The sequence below is a fragment of the Salvelinus sp. IW2-2015 genome, linkage group LG13 (assembly GCF_002910315.2).
Source record: "Salvelinus sp. IW2-2015 linkage group LG13, ASM291031v2, whole genome shotgun sequence".
NCBI lineage: Eukaryota > Metazoa > Chordata > Actinopteri > Salmoniformes > Salmonidae > Salvelinus > Salvelinus sp. IW2-2015.
Window position 1 is genome coordinate 33,254,151 of NC_036853.1, and position 23,161 is coordinate 33,277,311.

The following is a 23,161-nucleotide window of genomic DNA, read 5'->3' on the forward strand; positions in this document are numbered from 1 at the left end:
GCTTCGAGAAGGCAGAAGTTTCCATACGTTTTTGTAAAACGGTCCCACCCATTACAAGCCAATGTGATTGGTTGATTCCACTGTTACTCCAAATGTGCACTAATACAGTTGAATAACACGTGCCTTCTATCAAGCTTCTGAAGGCCTAGCCAATGGCTGACTTAGCTAGCTAGATGTATCTCCCCAGAGAAGACCAAAATAAATATCCTAATTGGATTAAATAAGATTAATCAAAACATAATTGAAGATAAAAAATATAATTATTATTTGTATTATTTTATAAATCCTTAGCCTTTCTCTAAAAGCGTAGAAGGCCCTCCACTGTTCCCCACTGTGTTAGGCTTAGTAAACATTTGTAGAGTGGCTCTATTTGCCCTCAGAAAGCATTTTTCCCCATTTTGAATGTCTAAAGAATCCATGTTGTTCTGAAATATGAACACAGAAATACTGGACATTTTGAACTCTTATTATGGTGACAATTTGACAAAATTACAGTAACGGTTTTGAATTGGACGTTAGTAATAAATAAATGATTTAAGACAATTGATGTATGGATGACTCATAGTGAAGACTGGGTTCGTGCAGATAACCAACAATTTACGACGTTTGGAATAAGACTAACGTGAGGTAAAAATAAATAAATCATTAATCAGAAGACTATTGATTAGATATGAAAATATCTGAAAGGTTATATTGGGAAATTATAACTTTGTAATCTGACTACTTTCCCTGGTGCCCCCGAATTCATAGTTAATTAGTTACGTTATTAATCAGTTGATCGCGTAATCCCTAATTACAGGAATCTTTGATATAAACTATAAGTCTTCAATTTAATGATAGCAAAGACACGACATGTAGTACTTGAGACTGAGTCCCGGTCTACATATTGAGTGAGTGTCTCAGGCTTGTCTTGGTGGATACATTTTTACTTGGTCTTGACTCGGACTTGGACAGTGAGCACACATCCAGCGGAGTAAAAAACTCCTAAATTCAGGTTCCATTCAGTCAGCGCATAAAAGGCTTCCAGGCCAAAGAAATGCACTGCATTCTTGAAAAATTAATATCTTAACAATTCGAAACTCGTAACATTACTGTCCTTTACTTTCATTGAAAAATATCCTTTAACTTTGTCAGAATTTCCTTGACTAGCTGGTAGGGAAGAGTGGGGGAAGTAAGGAGAGACAGGGGGAAGTTGTAACAGTCTTTATATCTATTTTAGACATGTTTGTGCAGTGGTGAACCTATTGGACGAAGGCTTTCAGTGTGACAGGCTAGTGATGCTAAAAGGATAGTAACCGTAATACATTAAAGGGATGGCTTTAGGGTTCCCGAGTGGCGCAGTGGTCTAAGGCACTGCATATCAGTGCTAGAGGTGTCACTACAGACCCTGGTTTGATTCCAGGCTGTATCACATCCGGCCGTGATTGGGAGTCCCATAGGGCGGCGCACAATTGGCCCAGCGTCGTCCGAGTTAGGGTTTGGCCGGGGTAGGCCGTCATTGTAAATAATAATTTGTTCTTAACTGACTTGCCTAGTTAAATAAAGTGAATTAAATGTAGGAGAGTGCACCTTTTGTAAAACACTAAAGGGCCAGTGGTGTAGTGGAGGCTATATGCAGGTGTAAGCAATATACCCAGTGTGCAATGCCTATACTCACTTAATAATCCCTTCTGTTGCATATCAAAGTAGTGTAGTGGAGGTATACAACATATTAATAATGTAGTACAATAGAAATCATGCACCAAGTAGCCTACACAATCACAAAGCATGTGAAATATATTCACATGCACACATAGCCTAGTTTCAGCAGAATATAATCTTCAGGCAGCAAGAGTGCTCAGCTCTCAACTGGTTGTTGCATGGAGCAGCTCTCCGAAGAATGACATCGGTAGCCGATAGGTAGGAAAGACGTTTCAACTGATGATATTTACCAGTAAATGCTAACTAAGCCAACAATGGGTATRCAAACCTGGTATTGAAAAGGTTTCGTCTTTAGTCTTGGTTAGTAGGCTATTTGCATTCATCATGCTCTGTTTGCATGGACATTTCTAAAGGCTGTCCCAAAAAACCTTCCCAATTATATGTTGACTGCAATGTAGACCTACCTGACAGAATNATTCCACGTGTTTCTCTGTTGCTCGTTAAGAAAAATGAAATTTCAGTCTTGAAATAACATTTCAACAAACTTCAACGTGTCTTCTTTCCAATGGTACCAATTATATGCATATTCTGGCTTCAGGGCCTGAGCAACAGGCAGTTTACTTTCGGCACGTCAGTCAGGAGGAAATTGAGGAAAAAAAKGAGAAAAATACAAAAAATWAAATAAAAGTAACAAATAATTAAAGAGCAGTAATCAAATAACAATCGTGAGGCTATATACTGGGGGTACTGGTACAGAGTCAATGTACRGGGGCACCGGTTAGTCGAGGTAATATGTACATGTAGGTAGAGTTATTAAAGTGACTATGCATAGGTAATAACAGGGAGTTGCAGCATTGTAAAAGAGGGGGCGGGGCAATGCAAATAGTCTGGGTAGCCATTTGATTACCTGTTCAGGAGTCTTATGGCTTGGGGGTAGAAGCTGTTTAAAAGCTTCTTGGACCTAGACTTGGCACTCTGGTCACGCTTGCCGTGTGGTAGCAGAGAGAACAGTATACGACTAGGGTGGCTGGAGTCTTTGACAATTTTTAGGGCCTTCCTCTGACACCACCTGGTATAGAGGCCCTGGATGGCAGGAAGCTTGGCCCCCAGTGATGTACTGGGCTGTACACACTACCTTCTGTAGTGACTTGCGGTCGGAGGCTGAGCAGTTGCCATACCAGGCAGTGATGCAACCCATCAGGATGCTCTTGATGGTGCAGCTGTAGAAGCTTTAGAGGATCTGAGGACCCATGGCAAAATATTTTTCAGTATCCTGAGGGGGAAATCGGTTTTGTCGTGCCTCTTCACGACTGTCTTGTGTTTGGACCACATTAGTTTGTTGGTGATGTGGAGCCAAGGAACTTGAGGCTCTCAACATGCTCCACTACAGTACCTTAGTGTTCTTGGGTACAGGGACTATGGATGACCATTAATTAGGGCGGTTTCAAGTTATCATAACAATCGGTATATCTATCTTTGGGCGCCGATTATGGCCGATTACATTGCAATCCATGAGGAAACGATGTGACAGGCTGACCACCTGTTATGCAGTGCAGCGTCAAAAGGACCTTGTGGCTGCAATGAGCCAAGGTAAGTTGCTAGCTAACATTAAACGTATCTTATAAAAAAACAAACAATCTTCACATAATCACTAGTTACATACACATGGTTGATGATATTACTAGGTTAACTAGCTTGTCCTGCGTTGCATATAATCAATGCGGTGCCTGTTATTTATCATCGAATAACAGCCTAATTCAACTCGTCAAAACAGGTGAGAATTTAACAATAGCGCATTCGCGAAAAAAGCACATTCATTGCACAAATGTACCTAACCATAAACATCAATGCCTTTCTTAAAATCAATACACAGAAGTATATTTTTTAAACCTGCATATTTAATTAAAATAAATGCATGTTAGCAGGCAATATTAACTAGGGAAATTTGTCACTTCTCTTGCATTCAGTGAAGCAGAGTCAGGGTATATGCAACAGTTTGGGCCGCCTGGCTCGTTGCAACTGTGTTTCTTCCTAACAAAAACCGTAATTAATTTGCCAGAATTTTACATCATTATGACATAACATTGAAGGTTGTGCAATGAAACAGCAATATTTAGACTTAGGGTTGCCACCCGTTTGACAAAATACAGAATGGTTCCGTATTTCACTGAAAGAATAAACGTTTTGTTTTCTAAATGACGTTTCCTGGATTTGACCATATTAATGACCAAAGGCTCAATTTCTGTGTGTTTATTATAATTAAGTCTATGATTTGATATTTCATAGAGCAGTCTGTGTAGCGGTGGTAGGCAGCAGCAGCAGGCTCGTAAGCATTCATTCAAACAGCACTTTACTGCGTTTGCGAGCAGCTCTTAGCAACACTTGAAGCACAGCGCTGTTTATGACTTCAAGCCTATCAACTCCCGAGATTAGGCTGGCAATACTAAAGTCACTATGAGAACATCCAATAGTCAAAGTATATGAAATACAATGGTATAGAGAGAAATAGTCAAAGCGTCATAATTCCTATATAACTTCAACCTAAAACTTCTTAACTGGGAATACTGGACAACTGGGAATATTGAACCACCAGCTTTCATATGTTCTCATGTTCTGAGCAAAGAACTTAAACGTTAGCTTTTTTACATGGCACATATTCCACTTTTACTTTCTTCTCCAACACTGTGTTTTTGAATTATTTAAACCAAATTGAACATGTTTCATTATTTATTTTAGACTAAATAGATTTATTTTATGTATTATATTAAGTTAAAATAAAAGGGTTCATTGTTCATTCAGTATTGTTGCAATTGTTATTATCACAAATATATATAAAAATTGCCCCGATTAATCGTAATGGCTTTTTTGGTTCCTCCAATAAAATAAGTATCGGTATCGGCGTTGAGAAATCATAATGGTCGACCTCTACTTGAAACATGTTGGTATTACAGGCTCAGACAGGGAGAGGTTGAAAATGTCAGTGAAGAACCTGCCAGTTGGTCGGCGCATGCTCGGAGTACACGTCCTGGTAATCCGTCTGGCCCTGTGGCCTTGTGAATGTTGACCTGTTTAAAGGTCTTACTCACATCGGTTGCGGAAAGCGTGATCACACAGTCGTCCGGAACAGCTTATGCTCTATGCATGTTTTAGTGTTATTGTCCTTGAAGCGAGCATAAAAGTAATTTAGCTCGCCTGGTAGGCTCGTGTCACTGGGCAGCTCTCGGCTGTGCTTCCCTTTGTAGTCTGTAATAGTTTGCGAGCCCTGCCACATCCGACAGCGTCGAGCCGGTGTAGTATATTTGATCTTAGTCTTGTATTGATACTTCGCCTGTTTGATGGTTAGTCGGAGGGCATAGCGGAATTTCTTTTAAGCTTCGGGTTAGAGTCCTGTTCCTTGAAAGTGGCAGCTCTACCTTTAGGCTCAGTGCGGATTGTTGCCTGTAATCCATGGCTTCTGGTTGAGGTATGTACGTACAGTCACTGTGTGGACGACATCATCAATGCACTTATTGATGAAGCCAGTGACTGATGTGGTGTACTCCTCAATGCTATCGGAAGAATCCCGAAACATAATCCAGTCTGTGCTAGCAAAACAGTCCTGTAGCTTAGCATCTTCTTCATCTGACCACTTTTTATTGATGCTTCCTTTTTTACTGGTGCTTCCTGCTTTCATTTTTGCTTGTAAGCAGAAATCAGGATTATGGTCAGATTTGCCAAATGGAGGGCGAGGGAGAACTTTGCATGCATCTCTGTGTGTGGAATAAAAGTGGTCTAGAGTTTTTTCCCTCTGGTTGCACATTTAACATGCTGGTAGAAATTAGGTAAAACGGATTTAGGTTTCCCTACATTAAAGTCCCCAGCCACTAGGAGCGCCATCTCTGGATGCCAGCATTGGTTTGTAGTGGTAAATAGACAGCTACAATGAATATAGATGAAAACTCTCTAGGTAGATATTGTGCTCTACAMCTTATCATGAGATACTCTACCTCAGGTTAGCAAAACCGAGACTTCCTTAGATATCGTGCACCAGCTGTTGTTTACAAATATACATAGACCACCACCCCTCGTCTTACCAGAGGCTGCTGTTCTATCCTGCCGATACAGTGTATAACCGCCAGCTGTATGTTATTCATGTTGTCATTCAGCCATGACTCGTTGAAACTTAAGATATTACAGTTTTTAATGTCCCGTTGGTAGGATATACATGCTTTTAGTTCGTCCACTTTATTATCCAGCGTTTGCACGTTGGCCAGTAGTACCGATGGCAAAAATATTGACCTAACACAAGCAGTCATATTTAGCTAACTTTCAGTTGACAGAAACCATAATATGAATTAGCTAATAGAAATTACTATTTACAATTCATCACATCACAGGTGAGCTCACCATTGATCGAAATAATTGAGTAAAACACTTTCTAAAAATCTAAATTAATCCAATGATGGGTAGTTTGTACGCGCTGCCATGTTTGTTTTTTCAGGGTCATCCAAAGATAAGAGGAGACAAGATGAGTTTGGCCTTTTTCAGTATGCATGTTGAAGGGGGTGTGTCATCTACCATCATTCACTTCTCTAAATTCACTTCCGGAAGTTTACTCCGAAAGATGAGTGAACCATCCCTCACCTCATTTCTTATAATATCTTTGGTCTGACAGACGTTTACGTGACACCCAGAATGCATTGTATAATGTCAACACAGCTGGCAAATAGCTTAGCATTAGCTCATCATAATCAGTACAACCTTCAAAAAAGTATTTTACACACATCATATGTGTCCATTACAATAAAATAAATCTGAATAAATGTGAATAAAACAGTAAATACATTATGCTCCATACATACATACAGTATGCTAAAGTAGAAACGACAACACGATATACAGAAAATAAGGAACTTACTTTGATTGGAACGCACAAATGTCCTAAGTTATTATTTGTAAACAACAATGAAGGCGATGTGAACGCCAGCCAGAAAATATGCCAGGGGGGAAAAGTTTGTGCTTGACTGCGCAAATGTCTGCATACATGATCTGGGGAAACACTGGGGAGGTTTCTTAGGCTCTCATCGAAGAGAAGTTGTCGGTAAAGCCTCAAACATAAATTGTCTGCAACAKTGAAATKGGCTACTTCTATGTGAATTTATGAGAAGGTGGAACACAACTCAATTAAAACTTTGAAGAAAATCATTTCAAATTGACAAGTTGAAATATAGTCTATAGATAAYTGGCAGGCAGCGTGTGTCTTAGTTTGAGCGCAGCGCAGGTTAACTGTCCTGTTGCGTAACARTCACATTTTTGGAACAGTGAGTGCATTCTGACATCACGATCATAAAAAAAACTCACGCTGGGGCAACCGTTAGAGATATTTGGAACTCATATATGAAAAGGTTAAAGGAATAATCAATTCAAAAACAATCAAAAACTAAAGCAAATTGTCACTAGCCACATCATCATGATGATGCATGACAATTAGCTTTTTGTAAGTTCTATATCTTGAAAACTTGATTGCAGACATGCAAAACATTTTGGGGATTGTATCAACAGTGGACTAATGAAAAAAAGTTTAAGTAATATCCATTAGCCTCTGAATTTGAGGTCCAGATAGATAAGCCACCTGGCCATTAAATCAATTAACATCCTCTATCATCWTCAGACAAGAGGGTGAAGGAGGGATCAGATGTATTTACCACTCCTTACCGAGACGCGGAGGGACGATGAGAATCATCAGAGGACCTGCTGTGGTGTTGGACACGTTGGCTGTTACAACGACGACACTGCTGACCGCGAGGATGACGATAGAACAGGTGATGGAATCCTTTCCCACACAGTCCATGCTGTCAGTCCCATGCGTGGTGTTTACCTCTCTGTCAGGCTGTGCTCTGAAAAAGACAGGAGATATTTATTTACTTAACCAGATCACCACATGGTCTGTGTCCCAAATGGCATGGTATTTCCCTACAGTTGAAGTCGGAAGTTTACATACACCTTAGCCAAATACATTTAAACTCAGTTTTTCACAAATCCTGACATTTAATCTTAGAAATATCCCTGTTTTAGGTCAGTTAGGATCACCACTTTATTTTAAGAATGTGAAATGTCAGAATAATAGTAGAGAGAATTGTTATTTTCAGCTTTTATTTCTTTCATCACATTCCCAGTGGGTCAGAAGTTTACATACCTCAATTAGTATTTGGTAGCATTGCCTTTAAAATTGTTTAACTTGGGTCAACGTTTCAGGTAGCCTTCCACAAGCTTCCCACAATACGTTGGGTGAATTTTGCCCATTCCTCTTGACAGAGCTGGTGTAACCGCGTCAGGTTTGTAGCCCTCCTGTTTGCACACACTTTTTCAGTTCTGCCCACAAATGTTCTATGGATTGAGGTCAGGGCTTGTGATGGCCACCCCAATACCTTGACTTTGTAGTCCATTTTGCCACAACTTTGTAAGCATGCTTGGGGTCATTGTCCATTTGGAAGACCCATTTGCACAAGCGTTCCTGCTGATGTCTTGAGATGTTGCTAATATATCCAAATTTTTCCATCCTCATCATGCATCTATTTTGTGAAGTGCCCCAGTCCCTCCTGCAGCAAAGCACCCCCACAACATGATGCTGCCACCCCATGCTTCACGTGTTGGGATGGTGTTCTTCGGCTTGCAAGCCTCCCCCTTTTTCCTCCAAACATAACGATGGTCATTAATGGCCAAACAGTTCTATTTTTGTTTCATCAGACCAGAGGACATTCTCCAAAAAGTACGATCTTTGTCCCCATGTGCAGTTGCAAACCGTAGTCTGGCTTTTTATGGCGGATTTGGAGCAGTGGCTTCTTCCTTGCTGAGCGGCCTTTCCGGTTATGTCGATATAGGACTCGTTTTACTGTGGATATAGATACTTTTGTACCTGTTTCCTCCAGCATCTTCACAAGGCCTTTGCTGTTGTTCTGGGATTGATTTGCACTTTTCCAACAAGGTATGTCATCTCTAGGAGACAGAACGGTCTCCTTCCTGAGGGTAAGATGGTCCGTGGTTCCATGGTGTTTATACTTGCGTACATTGTTTGTACAGATGAACGTGGTACCTTCAGGCGTTTGGAAATTCTCCCAAGATGAACCAGACTTGTGGAGGTCCTTTTCGAGTCTTGTCATGACTCCCACCGAAGGTGGCTCCCCTGCCTGTTCGGGCGGCGCTCGGCGTCGCGGTCTTGGCATCTTTCTGTTTGTTTGGTCTTATGTGTGCACCTGTCTCTTATTTTGTTTCTTGATTTATGTCTATTTAAGCCTGTTAGGTGCGGGATTGTTTTCTGTTAGTCAGGGTGTGCGTGTTTGTGTGCCTGTCCGTTTGTGCCCGTGTTTGGGTCGGACTATTTTCTGTCTATTTTTTGCCTAGGTTTTGGGCGTTCGTTTGGGAATCCAAATAAAGACGGTTTTCCCCAGTATCCTCGGCTCTCTGCAATTGACTCTGCCACCACCACTCCAGGATTGTGACAGGTCTTGGCTGATTTCTTTTGATTTTCCCATGAGTTCAAGCAAAGAGGCACTGAGTTTGAAGGTAGACCTTGAAATACATCCACAGGTACACCTCCAATTTACTCAAATGATGTCAATTAGCCTATCAGAAGTTTCTAATGTCATGACATAAATTTTCTGGATTTTCCAAGCTGTTTAAAGGCACAGTCAATTAGTAATGTAAACTTCTGACCCACTGAAATTGTGATACGTGAATTATAAGAAATATCTGTCTGTAAACAATTGATGGAAAAATTACTTGTGTCATGCACAAGTAGATGTCCTAACCGACTTGCCAACTCTTGTTAACAAGAAATTGGTGGAGTGGTTGAAAAACAGTTTTAATGACTCCAACTAAGTGTATGTAAACTTCCGACTTAAACTGTAGTAGTGCACTACATAGGGAATGGGGTGCTATTTGGGGACGCAAACATGTTCTCATCACAAATGCCAGCCTAAATAAATATACGTTCATACAGTAAAGATAACAGGCTAGTGTAGTGTGGAAATCATAGACAAAGCAAGGTCAGGGTGCAACCTAGCCTGGTCCCAGATCTGTTTGTGCTATCATGTCAAATTCCTTGTCATGCCATGTTTGAAATGATTGCACCAACATCTGGGACAGGCTAGGTGCAATCCACATGAAAGCAATGAGCAAGTGAAAGCACTTTGGCTGCATTTACACAGGCAGCCCGATTTTGATCTTTTGCCAAATTATAAGCAAAAGATTTGATCTGATTAGCCAAAAGACCAATTATTGGCAAAATATCACAATGGGCTACCTGTGTTAACACAGTCTTTGTGACAACTGCTGATACATTTGATTGATTGACAAGTTGACATTTAACTATTAAACATTAAAACATCAAACACTTCATATACTGTTTGAGTAGGGACAAGATGATCTGTTTGAATGACTGTATCAAAGGCTTATTGAGTGACAACAGTAGTGTGTTCTTGTTGTCTGTTTAGCACAGGCCAGCAAGCCAGTTATCCTGGTGCTGGTGTGTTATAAAACCAGCCAATACTTGATCTGCTGCCTGCACAGCAGTAGATTCACCTACAACCACAAAGCTTAACCCTGCGTGTGGGAGATGAATAGGCTCATAGCGCGCCCGCGCACACACACAACACACACACACACCAACCACACACACACACACACACACACACAACACACACACACACACACACACACCACACACACACACACACACAACACAACACACACAACACACCACACACACACACCACACACACACACACACACACACACACACACACACACCGTGCTCTTATTGCTCCGGTAGGTTTTTGGCCAACACTAGACAGGATAACAAAAAGTAATGGGAGAGGAGAGAGACTAGAGAGTAGCAGCAAGTTAAAGTAACTGATCAGTGAAAATATCAACTATTATATATTAATATTCTGTTAACTCATACCAAGCAATATTGTTGACTCATCCTATACTTGTATTTGTAGCCAAAGCATACATTGCATAAAAAAACACTTAAAAAACCCCACCTCCATCTTGTATCTCAAATGGACCGTTTCAAAAATGCTTGCTCTTTCCTCATAGAGGATGATGTCATTCTATTTCCCTCTAATGTAATTAATTATGGTCCTATTTAATAGAAATCTGGTTAAACGGATTGTATTCCTTTAAATTTAACTTGATACTCACACCAAGCGCTGCAAGCAAATTGTCACCGTCCCAGGAGTGGAGTTGTCTGAAGAAGTGGCGCGGTGCTTTAGATCACATATTACATTTTCCCAGGTCTCATCGACACGACACAGGATGTCCCAACAGGTGGCTGGAGAGAGATTCAATTAGCATGTTTGCATCAAGACTGTCTGACTGTCTGTCTGGTCGCTGTAAAAMCCAATCTACACTCCATGACCAACAGWATGTGCCCCCCATGCTCGTCAAACRTCTCATTCCAAAATCACGGGCATTAATATGGAGTTGGTCCCCCCTTATCTGCTATAACAACCTACACTATTCTGGGAATAGTGCTGCGGTGACTTGCGAGGTCGGGTACTGACGTTGGGCGATTAGGCCTGGCTMGCAGTTGTGGTTCCAATTTATCCCAAAGGTGGTCGATGGGGTTGAGGTCAGGGCTCTGTGCAGGCCCCCCCCCCAAAAAAAMCTTTTGAACGGTAGTGTATACCGGAGGTACACAATACCTGCGTTAGACAGAGTTATTTTGATAAGAGGGGGTGAATGAATGAATAACATCTTCCCATTCACTGTGTGTTTAATTCATCAAAGTGGAKCCTGAGATAATGTTGGCCAGATTCAAGGTCTATTTTTCAGAATATGTTCCATGTTTTTTTTGCTATGACTGTCCTAATTGGGTGTGGGTTTATTATTTATTTAACTAGGTGTGTGTGTGTGTGTGTGCACCGGGGCCTCCCACTCCTCTTTCTATTCTGGTTAGAGCCAGTTTGCACTGTTCTGTGAATGGAGTAGTACACAGCGCTGTACGAGATCTTCAGTTTCTTGGTAATTTCTCGCATGAAATAGCCTTCATTTCTCAGAACAAGAATAGACTGACGAGTTTCAGAAGAAAGTTATTTTTTTCTGGCCATTTTGAGCCTGTAATCGAACACACAAATGCCGATGCTCCAGATACTCAACTAGTCTAAAGAAGGACAGTTTTATTGCTTCTTTAATCAGGACACCAGTTTTAAGCTGTGCTAACATAATTGCAAAGGGTTTTCTCATGATCAATTAGCCTGATAAACTTGGATTAGCTAACACAAAGTGCCATTGGAACACAGGAGTGATGGTTGCTGATAATTGGCTTCTATACGCCTATGTAGAAATTCCATAAAACAATCTGCCGTTTCCAGCTACAACAGTCATTTACAACATTAACAATGTCTACACTGTATTTCTGATCAATTTGATGTTATTTTAATGGACAAAAAATGTGTCATTTTTTTTTCAAAAACAAGGACATTTCTAAGTGACCCAAACTTTTGAACAGTAGTGTATACAAAGCATCTCTGAGGAGGAGTGCTGATTAAGGAGCAGGTCCCCAACTCCTATTCATTATGATTTAAAAGGCAGAACTGATCCTGGCTCAGCACTGCTACTCTAAGATGCTTTGTGAATACGGGCCCAGGTCTTGCAGAGAGAACTATCACCCAGTAACTGTAATGTCATTAAAACAGAGCTGGACTCTGACCTCCACTGGGATTTGTCTCCTGGGGAGGTATTAGTGTGCTTGTGGAGTTCCTAAAGAGGCACTGGGGTGTGTGTGGGTGTCCCGTATCAGATGGTGCCCTCCTGGACCCCGCAGACCCCTCGTCCTCTCCCTCTCCCCCATGATGATGCTGGGCTGGGGGTGAGGCACAGCAGAGCTCTGTCTGCCAAGGGAGGTCTAGAACGTCTCCATGGGGGGATTCTTGCATAGGCTCCAGAGACACAACCCCTTAGGCAGAAATGGGAAGTTTACATGGTTGACAGGTAATGACATCAGACACAGGGCAGAAGCTGTGGCATGATGATGCTGGTAACACCAGAGTTGTGGGTTTGATTCTTCACATGGTATTCCATCCCCACAATATTTATTTCCAACCGTTACAATAGCATTTGTTCCTAGGCAGAATCAAAAATATTTAAATGGAGGTCATTGATGTAAATTGATAATAATGATACATTCATCAAATAAAAAGATCAATCATTCAAGACATGTTCATGAAGTTGGAAAAAGTATTATAAAAAAGGCAATACTATTGTTCAGAGAACATCAGTAGAATAAACTCTGGTAACCTCAGTCTACCAGAGGGATTCTATAGCTTAAGGATACAGTTGAAGTCAGAAGTTTACATACACTTAGGTTGGAGTCATTAAAACTTTTTTGCAACCACTCCACAAATTTCTTGTTAACAAACTATAGTTTTGGCAAGTCGGTTAGGACATCTACTTTGTGCATGACACAAGTCATTTTCCAACAATTGTTGGAAAATGGATTATTGGATGGAAAATGGAAAATGGATTATTGGATTATTTCACTTATAATTCACTGTATCACAATTCCAGTGGGTCAGAAGTTTACATACACTAAGTTGACTAGCTTGGAAAATTCCAGAAAATTATGTCATGGCTTTAGAAGCTTCCGATGGGCTAATTGACATMATTTGAGTCAATTGGAGGTGTACCTGTGGATGTATTTCAAGGCCTGCCTTCAAACTCAGTGCCTCTTTGCTTGACATAATGGGAAAATCAAAAGAAATCAGCCAAGACCTCAGAAAATAAATTGTAGACCTCCACAAGTCTGGTTCATCCTTGGGAGCAATTTCCAAACGCTTGATGGTACCATGTTCATCTGTACAAACAAGAGTACGCAAGTATAAACACCATGGGACCACGCAGCMGTCATWCCACTCAGGAAGCAGACGCGTTCTGTCTCCTAGAGATTAACTTACTTTGGTGCGAAAAGTGCAAATCAATCCCAGAACAACAGCAAAGGACCCTGTGAAGATGCTGGAGGAAACAGGTACAAAAGTATCTATATCCACAGTAAAACGAGTCTTATATCGGCATAACCAGAAAGGCCGCTCATTAAGGAAGAAGTCACTGCTCCAAAACCGCCATAAAAAAGCCAGACTACAGTTTGCAACTGCACATGGGGACAAAGATCGTACTTTTTGGAGAAATGTCCTTTGGTCTGATGATAGAAAAATAGAACTGTTTGGCCATAATGACCATTGTCATGTTTGGAGGAAAAAGGGGGATGCTTGCAAGCCAAAGAACACCATCCCAACCGTGAAGCACTGGGGTGGCAGCATCATGTTGTGGGGGTACTTTGCTGCAGGAGGGCCTGATGCACTTCACAAAATAGATGGCACCATGAGTATGGAAAATTATTTGGATATATTGAAGCAACATCTCAAGACATCAGTCAGGAAGTTAAAGCTTGGTCGCAAATGGGTCTTCCAAATGGACAATGACCCCAAGCATACTTCCAAAGTTGTGGCAAAATGTCTTAAGGACAACAAAGTCAAGGTATTGGAGTGGCCATCACAAAGCCATGATCTCAATCCTATAGACAATTTGTGGGCAGACCTGAAAAAGCGTGTGCGAGCAAGGAGGCCTACAAACCTGACTCAGTTACACCAGCTCTGTCAGGAGGAATGGGCCAAAATGCACCCAACTTATTGTGGGAATCTTGTGGAAGGCTACCCGAAAMGTTTGACCCAAGTCAAACAATTTTAAAGGCAATACTACGAAATACGAATTGAGTGTATGTAAACTGCTGACCCACTGGGAATGTGATGAAAGAAATAAAAGCTGAAATAAGTCATTCTCTCTACTATTATTCTGACATGTCACATTCCTAAAATAAAGTGGTGATCCTAACWGACCTAAGACAGGGAATTTYTAMTAGGATTAAATGTCAGGAATTATGAAAAACAGAGTTTAAATGTATTTGGCTAAGGTGTATGTAAACTTCCGACTTCAACTGTAAATACTGAACATGGTCCTATTTCAACAGGTGAAACAATGTGACTGACACAATATGAAGGCACGTCATAGGGATACAGTGCCTCAGGGAGACATAGAGTATTTTTTATCACCTTTATTTAACTAGGCAAGTCAGTTAAGAACAAATTCTTATTTTCAATGACGGCATAGGAACAGTGGGTTAACTGCCTTGTTCAGGGGCAGAACGACAGATTTTCACCTTGTCAGCTCGGGGATTCGATCTTGCAACCTTTCCGTTACTAGTCCTCCTCCAAGACCATGATTCATTCCACCCATTAGAAGGATTGTTGCCTTACACATTGGATGACGTCCAACATTAAAAGGATGGGTAACCGCAGAGAACAGCGTACCTCTATTTCGATCACACAGTGTCACACCAATGAAATGCAACACTTAATGGCCCTTTTGATTTTGCCAATAATGGACTGTATTGTAAGTAGCTAAGGGGTGTGATAGTTTGGGAAACGCTGCATTACACACTATGTCCTCGGGATCCCAAGGGCTGCACGTTTTGTTGTTTGCCCTAACACTACACAGCTGATTCAAACGATCAAAGTTTGATGATTAGTTGATTATTTGAATCAGCTGTGTAGTGCCAGGGAAAAAACAAAACGTGCACACCATGGTGTCCCGAGGACCGAGTTTAGGAAACCCTGGTGTAGTGGATGTGATAGTATAGGAAGAGGCCCTGTGTTTCTGTGTATACGAATACAAGTGCACTGTACTGTATTTGCTGACATGGGTAGGCCTAGTTCCGGCGAAAAGCTGCTAGGGAACACCACGTAACATGTAACTGCATGTGGCGTTGCTTCTGAAATGTTTGAGTGAGTGAAATTGTGCGATTACAGGCATAACCCCCTTTTACGATCCGTGTGGGCACACGCACAAAGCGCTCGAGGCAAAGCAGATTAAGCGCCGCCTTCGCCCAATCCGGAACTAATGCTGCTCTGATCTCACGCATCCCATTCAGTCCTGGCAGATTCTCTCGGTCTACGCGAAGCAATCTGCCCACGGGGAGGTTGTGGGGGAGGTAATGGTGGATGGACGAAGTGAGATAGTTACGATTCTTCTAATGGGGAAGGACCTCAACTCACCACGGGAGATGATGAGGATATGCACCAGGAATGTTAGCATTGCAGACAGGATCCTGCAGAAATAGAGAGAGAGAGGAGGAAGAGGGAACGAGAGTGAGCGAGGGAGAGATAAAATGTTTACATCTTCTATCAGTTATGAGAGATGGTATGGGGAGGAATTTAGAGAGGGAAGGGGGATCAGGTGAGATGTACAGGTGAATAAAAAGAGAAACGGATGAATAGAGAAAGACAAGATAGAGAACATGAGATAAAAGAGAGAGACAGAGAGATAGATAAAGAGAGGAAAGCAGAGAGAGTCTTGTCAACCCAATGCTGACTCAACCCAAAACTAGTTTCACAGGAGAACAGGAGAGTGTTTTACAGTAGGTACTTAAGTCAGCAGTGTCACTGAGCTTCATCAGGGCCTTTAGACACAATGTTGAGTCACTGACGTGTTCTTCCTGTCCGGTTTTGCATCCCCTCGGGCTAGTGCGGTGGGGGAGATCTTTGTGGGCTATACTCTGCCTTGTCTCAGGGTCTGTTGATATCCCTTTGGCAAAGTGGGTGGGGTTATATTCTGCCTGGTTGGCCCTGTCTAGGGGTATCTTTGGACGGGGCCACAGTTTCCCAGAGTACCTATGCTGCAATAGTCTATGTGCCAGGGGGCTAGGGTCAGTCTGTCCTATCTGGTGTAATTCTCCTGTCTTATCTGGTGTCCTGTGGGATCTTCAGTATGCTTCCTCTAATTCTCCCAACTCTCTCTCGCTCTCTCTACCTTCCCGGAGGACCTGAGCCTCAGGACTACATAGCCTGACAACTTCTGGCTGTTCCTGTCTCCAGTCCACCTGGTTGTGCTGCTGATCCAGTTTCCGTTGTTCTACCTGTGGCTATAGAACCGTAACCTTGTCCCGGACCTGCTGTTTCGACCCTCTTCCTCCCTCTCCCTCCCCCTCTCTCTCTCTTTACTGCACCTGCTGTCTCGACCACTGAATACTAAAGGCCTGGGTGTTGCCCACAATCATACTTACATTGTCTTCATGAGTTAGAGTTGGCGAGCATGGCCTCTACTGCGGTTGTGATGACTCTCACTGAGGAGAGAGCAAAGGTAGAGAGAACCTTAGAGACTATTTGGGAAGACACAACACATTTTACACTTGAGTAATTTGGCAGACAGTCTGATCAAGAGTGACTTACAGTTTGTGCATTGATCTTAAAGGACTAATCCACAAAAAAAATCATATGATGCAAAATGCATCAAAACTTGACTGCTGACATGCAAAATATTTTGGGACTGTATCAACAGTGGACTAATGAAAACATACCAAAGGATAGTTTTTGAGTGGATTTTTAGTCTGTACTTTAATAAATCATGTTGATTTAAAAATGACATGTCACTGCAACTCAGATAATAATATGCCATTTCAGTTTCAAGTTTTATTAGTAATATGTACAGGATACACATGGTATACAAAGTCCAACGAAATGCTTACTTGCAGATTCCTTCTCGACAATGCAACAACAATAAGAAATAATAAAATATAATAATTTAGCCCGAATTTACCCGGTAGTGCCGGAAGACGCAAAGGAAGGAGACGGCAGGACTTAGAGAACCGATCCACAACGACCAGGATCGTGGTGTTACCCTGTGAGGGAGGAAGATCCGTGAGGAAGTCCACCGAAAGGTGCGACCACGGCCGTTGTGGAACGGGTAAGGGCTGTAACTTCCCTCTGGGCAGGTGCCTAGGGGCCTTGCACTGGGCGCACACCGAGCAGGAGGAAACATAAACTCTCACGTCCTTGGCCAAGGTGGACCACCAGTACTTCCCACTAAGACAGCGCACTGTCCGACCGATGACAGGATGACCAGAGGAGGGTGACGTGTGGGCCCAATAAATCAAACGGTCGCGGACAGCAGACGGAACATACAGACGCCCAGCTGAACACTGGAGGGGAGTGGGCTCTGTACGTAATGCCCACTCGATGTCCGCGTCCAGCTCCCACACCACCAGTGCCACCAGGCAAGTGGCCGGAAGAATGGGAGTGTGATCTATGGACTGCTCCTCTGTGTCATACATCCGGGACAGTGCGTCTGCCTTAGCGTTCTGGGAACCTGGTCTGTAGGACAGGGTGAAAACAAAACGGGTAAAGAACATGGCCCACCTTGCCTGGCAAGGGTTCAGTCTCCTCGCCGCCCGGATGTACTCCAGATTGCGGTGGTCAGTTCAGATGAGAAAAGGGTGTTTAGCCCCCTCAAGCCAATGTCTCCACGCCTTCAGAGCCTTGACAACAGCCAACAGCTCCCGGTCCCCCACATCATAGTTTCGCTCCACCGGGCTGAGCTTCTTCAAAAAGAAAGCACAGGGGCGGAGCTTTGGTGGCGTACTCAAGCGCTGAGAGAGCACGGCTCCTATCCCAGCCTCGGACGCGTCCACCTCCACTATGAACGCCAAAGAGGGATCCGGATGAGCCAGCACGGGAGCCGAGGTAAACAGAGCCCCAGGTGACCAAAAGCCCTGTCCGCCTCAGCCGACCACTGCAGTCGCACCGGTCCCCCCTTCAGCAGTGAGGTAATGGGAGCCGCTACCTGACCAAAGCCCCGGATGAACCTCCAGTAGTAGTTGTCAAACCCTAGAAACCGCTGCACTTCCTTTACCGTGGTGGGAGTCGGCCAATTACGCACGGCTGAAATGCGGTCACTCTCCATCTCCACCCCTGAAGTGGAAATGCGATACCCTAGGAAGGAGACGGACTGTTGGAAGAACAGACATTTCTCAGCCTTGACGTACAGGTCATGCTCCAACAGTCGACCAAGCACCCTACGCACCAGGGACACATGCTCGGCGCATGTAGTGGAGTATATCAGAATGTCGTCGATATACACCACTACACTCTACCCGTGCAGGTCCCGGGAAATTCTGGTCTACAAAGGCCTGGAAGACTGATGGAGCATTCATCAACCCGTACGGCATGACGAGGTACTCAGTGCCCTGAGGTGGTACTAAATGCCGTCTTCCACTCGTCCCCCTCCCGGATACGCACCAGGGTAGGCCCAGCACCACGGGAAACGCAGGAGAATCCATAAGGAAAATACTAATTCTCCCCTTGTGACCCTCTGCGTAACCATGCCCACTGGAGCGGTGGCCTCCCTAATTAGCCCTGACCCTAATGGTCGACTATCTAGGGCGTGCACAGGGAAGGGCATATCCACAGGAACAATGGGGATCCCTAAACTATGGGCAAATGCTCTGTCAGTAAAATTCCCAGATGCGCCTGAATCTACGAGCGCCTTATGCTGGGAATGCGGGGAAAACTCAGGTGCCGACTCACCTGGGGTGACACGAGAGTGCCCTGCCTGCTGCCTTGACTCCCAGAGGAACCTCGCCAGCACCGACCAGCAGTGTGCCCTCTGCGGCCACAGATGGTACAGAGAACGGCCCCTCCTCCGGTCGCCCTAAGCGCAGCACCTCCCAGCTCCATGGGCGTCGGAGCGGTGGTGCTGGGGGATGGAACTGACTGGCCCCGATCCGGACGTCCGTGGGTAGCCAGCAGGTTATCAGGCCAGATGGACAGGTCCACAAGCTGGTCAAACGTGAGAGTGGTGTCCCTGCAGACCAACTCCCGATGGACGTCCTCGCGCAGACTGCACCGGTGGTGATCGATCAGGGCCCTGTCGTTCCATCCCGCGCTGGCGGCCAGGGTCCGGAAGTCCAAGGCGAACTCCTTTGCGCTCCTCGTCCCCTGCCTCAGGTGGAACAGACATTCACCCGTCGCTCTACCCTCAGGCGGGTGGTCGAAAACTGCCCGAAAGCGGCGGGTGAACTCCGCGTAATGGTCCAACACCGCTTCTCCTTCCCCCCATATGGCATTGGCCCACTCCAGGGCTTTCCCTGAGAGACAGGAGACGAGGGCGGACACGCTCTCACGTCCCGAAGGAGCTGGGTGAACGGTCGCCAGGTAGAGTTCCAGCTGGAGTAGGAACCCCTGGCATCCGGTAGCCATCCCATCATACTCCCTCGGGAGCGCGAGCCGAATCCCACTGGGACCGGGTGAAGGAGGGGTGAATAGGTTGTAGTTGTAGTGGTGCTGGTGGAGGCGCTGGAAGATCTCCTCCTCTCTCCCATCGGTCCATTGTCTGAGGCACGCGATCCATGGTGGTGCCGAGATGTTGCAACATGGTCGCATGCTGCTGGACGCGCTCCTCGACCGCAAAAGGGGGGTTGTCTGTTCCTGCTGATTCCATTATTTGTTGCGTGATTCTGTAGTGGTCTGGGTGTAGCTGGTGCAAAGGAGTCAGGCGCAGGACAGCAGAGATGAGTAACACAAGTAACTTTACTCAAATATTCCAATAACATGTCGTAATACCGAGCCCACAAAAACGGACCGAACATACATAAAACAATCACACACAAAAACCATTGGGGAAACAGAGGGTTAAATAATGAACATGTAATGGGGGAATTGAAACCAGGTGTGTAAAACAAAGACAAAACAAATGGAAAATGAAAAGTGGATCGGCGATGGCTAGAAGGCCGGTGACGTCGACCGCCGAACGCCGCCTGAACAAGGAGAGGGACCGACTTCGGCGGAAGTTGTTGAAACCAGGGTGGCACGTCTTAGGAAGTAAAGACGCTGTTGCACCCTCTTGGTCCATGTCAAGTCCTCTGTGACGTGGACGCCGAGGAACTTAAAACTGCTGACTCTTTACTAGAGGTCGACCGATTAATCGGCATGGCCGATTAATTAGGGCCGATTTCAAGTTATCATAACAATCGGTAATCTGCCTTTTTGGACGCCGATTATGGCCGATTACATTGCAATCCATGAGGGAACTGCGTGGCAGGCTGACCACCTGTTACGCGAGTGCAGCGTCAAAAGGACCTTGTGCGCCAATGAGCCAAGGTAAGTTGCTAGCTAGCATTAAACTTATCTATAAAAAACAATCAATCTTCACATAATCACTAGTTACATACACATGGTTGATGATATTACTAGGTTAACTAGCTTGTCCTGCGTTGCAATAATCAATGCGGTGCCTGTTAATTTATCATCGAATAACAGCCTAATTCAACTTCGCTAAACGGGTGATGATTTAACAAGAGTGCATTCGTGAAAAAAGCACATTCGTTGCACAAATGTACCTAACCATAAACATCAATGCTTTCTTAAAATCAATACACAGAAGTATATATTTTTAAACCTGCATATTTAATTAAAATAAATGCATGTTAGCAGGCTAATATTAACTAGGGAAATTTTGCACTCTCTTGCATTCAGTGCAAGCAGAGTCAGGTATATATGGTAGGCAGCAGCAGGCTCGTAAGCATTCATTCAAACAGCACTTTACTGCGTAGCGAGCAGCTCTTACAATGCTTGACACATAGGCTTGAAGTCATAAACAGAGCTATCAATCAATCAATCAATCAATTTTATTTTATATAGCCCTTCGTACATCAGCTAATATCTCGAAGTGCTGTACAGACACCCAGCCTAAAACCCCAAACAGCTAGTAATGCAGGTGTAGAAGCACGGTGGCTAGGAAAAACTCCCTAGAAAGGCCAAAACCTAGGAAGAAACCTAGAGAGGAACCAGGCTATGAGGGGTGGCCAGTCCTCTTCTGGCTGTGCCGGGTGGAGATTATAACAGAACTATGCCAAGATGTTCAAAAATGTTCATAAGTGACAAGCATGTCAAATAATAATCATGAAATGAATTTTCAGTTGGCTTTTCATAGCCGATCATCAAGAGTTGAAAAACAACAGGTCTGGGACAGGTGGCGGTTCCATAACCGCAGGCAGAACAGCTGAAACTGGAATAGCAGCAAGGCCAGGCGGACTGGGGACAGCAAGGAGTCACCACGGGCGGCAGTCCCGACGCATGGTCCTAGGGCCCAGCTATCAACTCCCGAGATTAGGCTGGCAATACTAAAGGGCCTATAAGAACATCCAATCGTCAAAGATATACGAAATACAATTGTTATAGAGAGAAACCGTTGACGCGTCATAATTCCTATAACTACAACCTAAAACTTCCTACTTCTTAACTGGGAATATTGAAGAACTGTGAATATTGAACCACCAGCTTTCATATGTTCTCATGTTCTGGGCAAGGAATTTAAACGTTAGCTTTTTTACATGGCACATAAAGCACTTTTACTCTCCAACACTGTGTTTTTAAATTATTTAAACCAAATTGAACATGTTTCATTATTTATTTGAGGTAAATAGATTTTATTTGTGTATTATATTAAGTTAAAATGAAAGGGTTCATTGTACATTCAGTATTGTTGTAATTGTCATCATTACAAATATATATAAAAATCGTCCGATAATATCGGTATCGGCTTTTTTTGGTCCTCCAATAATCGGAATCGGTATCGGCATTGAAAAATCATAATCGGTCGTCCTCTACTCTCTACAGCAATCCCGTTGATGTGGATCAGGGCATGTTCCCTCCTCTGCTTCCTGAAGTCAACAATCAACTCCTTTGTTTTGCTGACATTGAGGGCGAGATAGTTGTCCTGGCATCACAATGCCAGTTCCCTTACCTCCTCCCTATAGACTGACTCGTCGTTATTGGTTATCAGTCCTACAACCGTGGTGTCGTCATCAAACTTGATTATGGAGTTGGTGTCGTGCAAAGCAACGGAGTTGTGGGTGACAAGGGAGTACAATGGCTGAGGACACACCCCTGGGGGGCCCCTGGTAAGAGTCAGTGTGGAGGAGGTGTTGTTGCTAATCCTCACAGCTTATGGTCCAATCCTCACAGCTAATGGTCTGCCCGTCAGGAATGCCAGGATCCAGCTGCAGAGGGTGGAGTCAAGACCCAGAGCTCTGAGCTTGATGTCGCGCTTGGAGGGAACAATAGTGTTGAATGCTGAACTGAAGTCAATGAACAGCATTCTCACATCGGTGTTCCTCTTGTCCAGATGTGTTACGGCCGTGTGAAAAGCGATGGAAATGGCATCTTCCGTGGATCTGTTGGAGAGGTAGGCAAATTGGAGTGGGTCCAATTTGTTTTGCTTCCTGCTGAGTGCCACAACAACAGTCTGAGAGGCGCCTTCCATTTAGTTTTTAGTGTTTCCATCAATGCCTGGATTGTGTTGATGGGTACCGTGTCTGAAAGCCAAGGTAGGCACAGGAGGCAAGTATTAAGAAAGGAAAACATCTCAATAAACACCATTATAAGAACAGTGGAAGTCGGTGCCGTTAGAGATGAGGAAGGATGATTCTTTTTTTATGAGCATGGCCTTATTTCTATTACAGCGTATTGGATGACTGTCATTCATATTCCATTCACCCAGCTCAATGTAACATCGACAGATTTAGGCTACTACATGATACTAAATTGTTCCCTATACCCATCATGTTGTTGCTACAACCTAGCCTATGAATAACATTTTACAACGTACTTGTCACGACTCCCACCGAAGGTGGCTCCCCTTCCTGTTCGGG

At 43.8% G+C, this 23,161-nt stretch overlaps 1 protein-coding gene across 3 annotated transcripts in view; it reads right to left on the reverse strand.

Moving 5' to 3' along the window:
- LOC111971355 (leptin receptor) overlaps nt 1–23,161 on the reverse strand; it is an 88,636-nt gene that overhangs the window by 55,190 nt on the left and 10,285 nt on the right. For all 3 annotated transcript variants that reach the window (XM_023998094.2, XM_023998093.2, XM_023998095.2), the window contains 5 exons: nt 16,739–16,798; nt 15,732–15,784; nt 12,335–12,580; nt 10,825–10,954; nt 7,336–7,517 (listed from right to left, as the gene is read on the reverse strand). In XM_023998094.2, coding sequence (XP_023853862.1) covers nt 7,336–7,517; nt 10,825–10,954; nt 12,335–12,580; nt 15,732–15,784; nt 16,739–16,749 — 622 coding nt within the window. In that variant the 5' untranslated portion in view covers nt 16,750–16,798. The remainder of the gene's footprint in view (nt 1–7,335; nt 7,518–10,824; nt 10,955–12,334; nt 12,581–15,731; nt 15,785–16,738; nt 16,799–23,161) is intronic.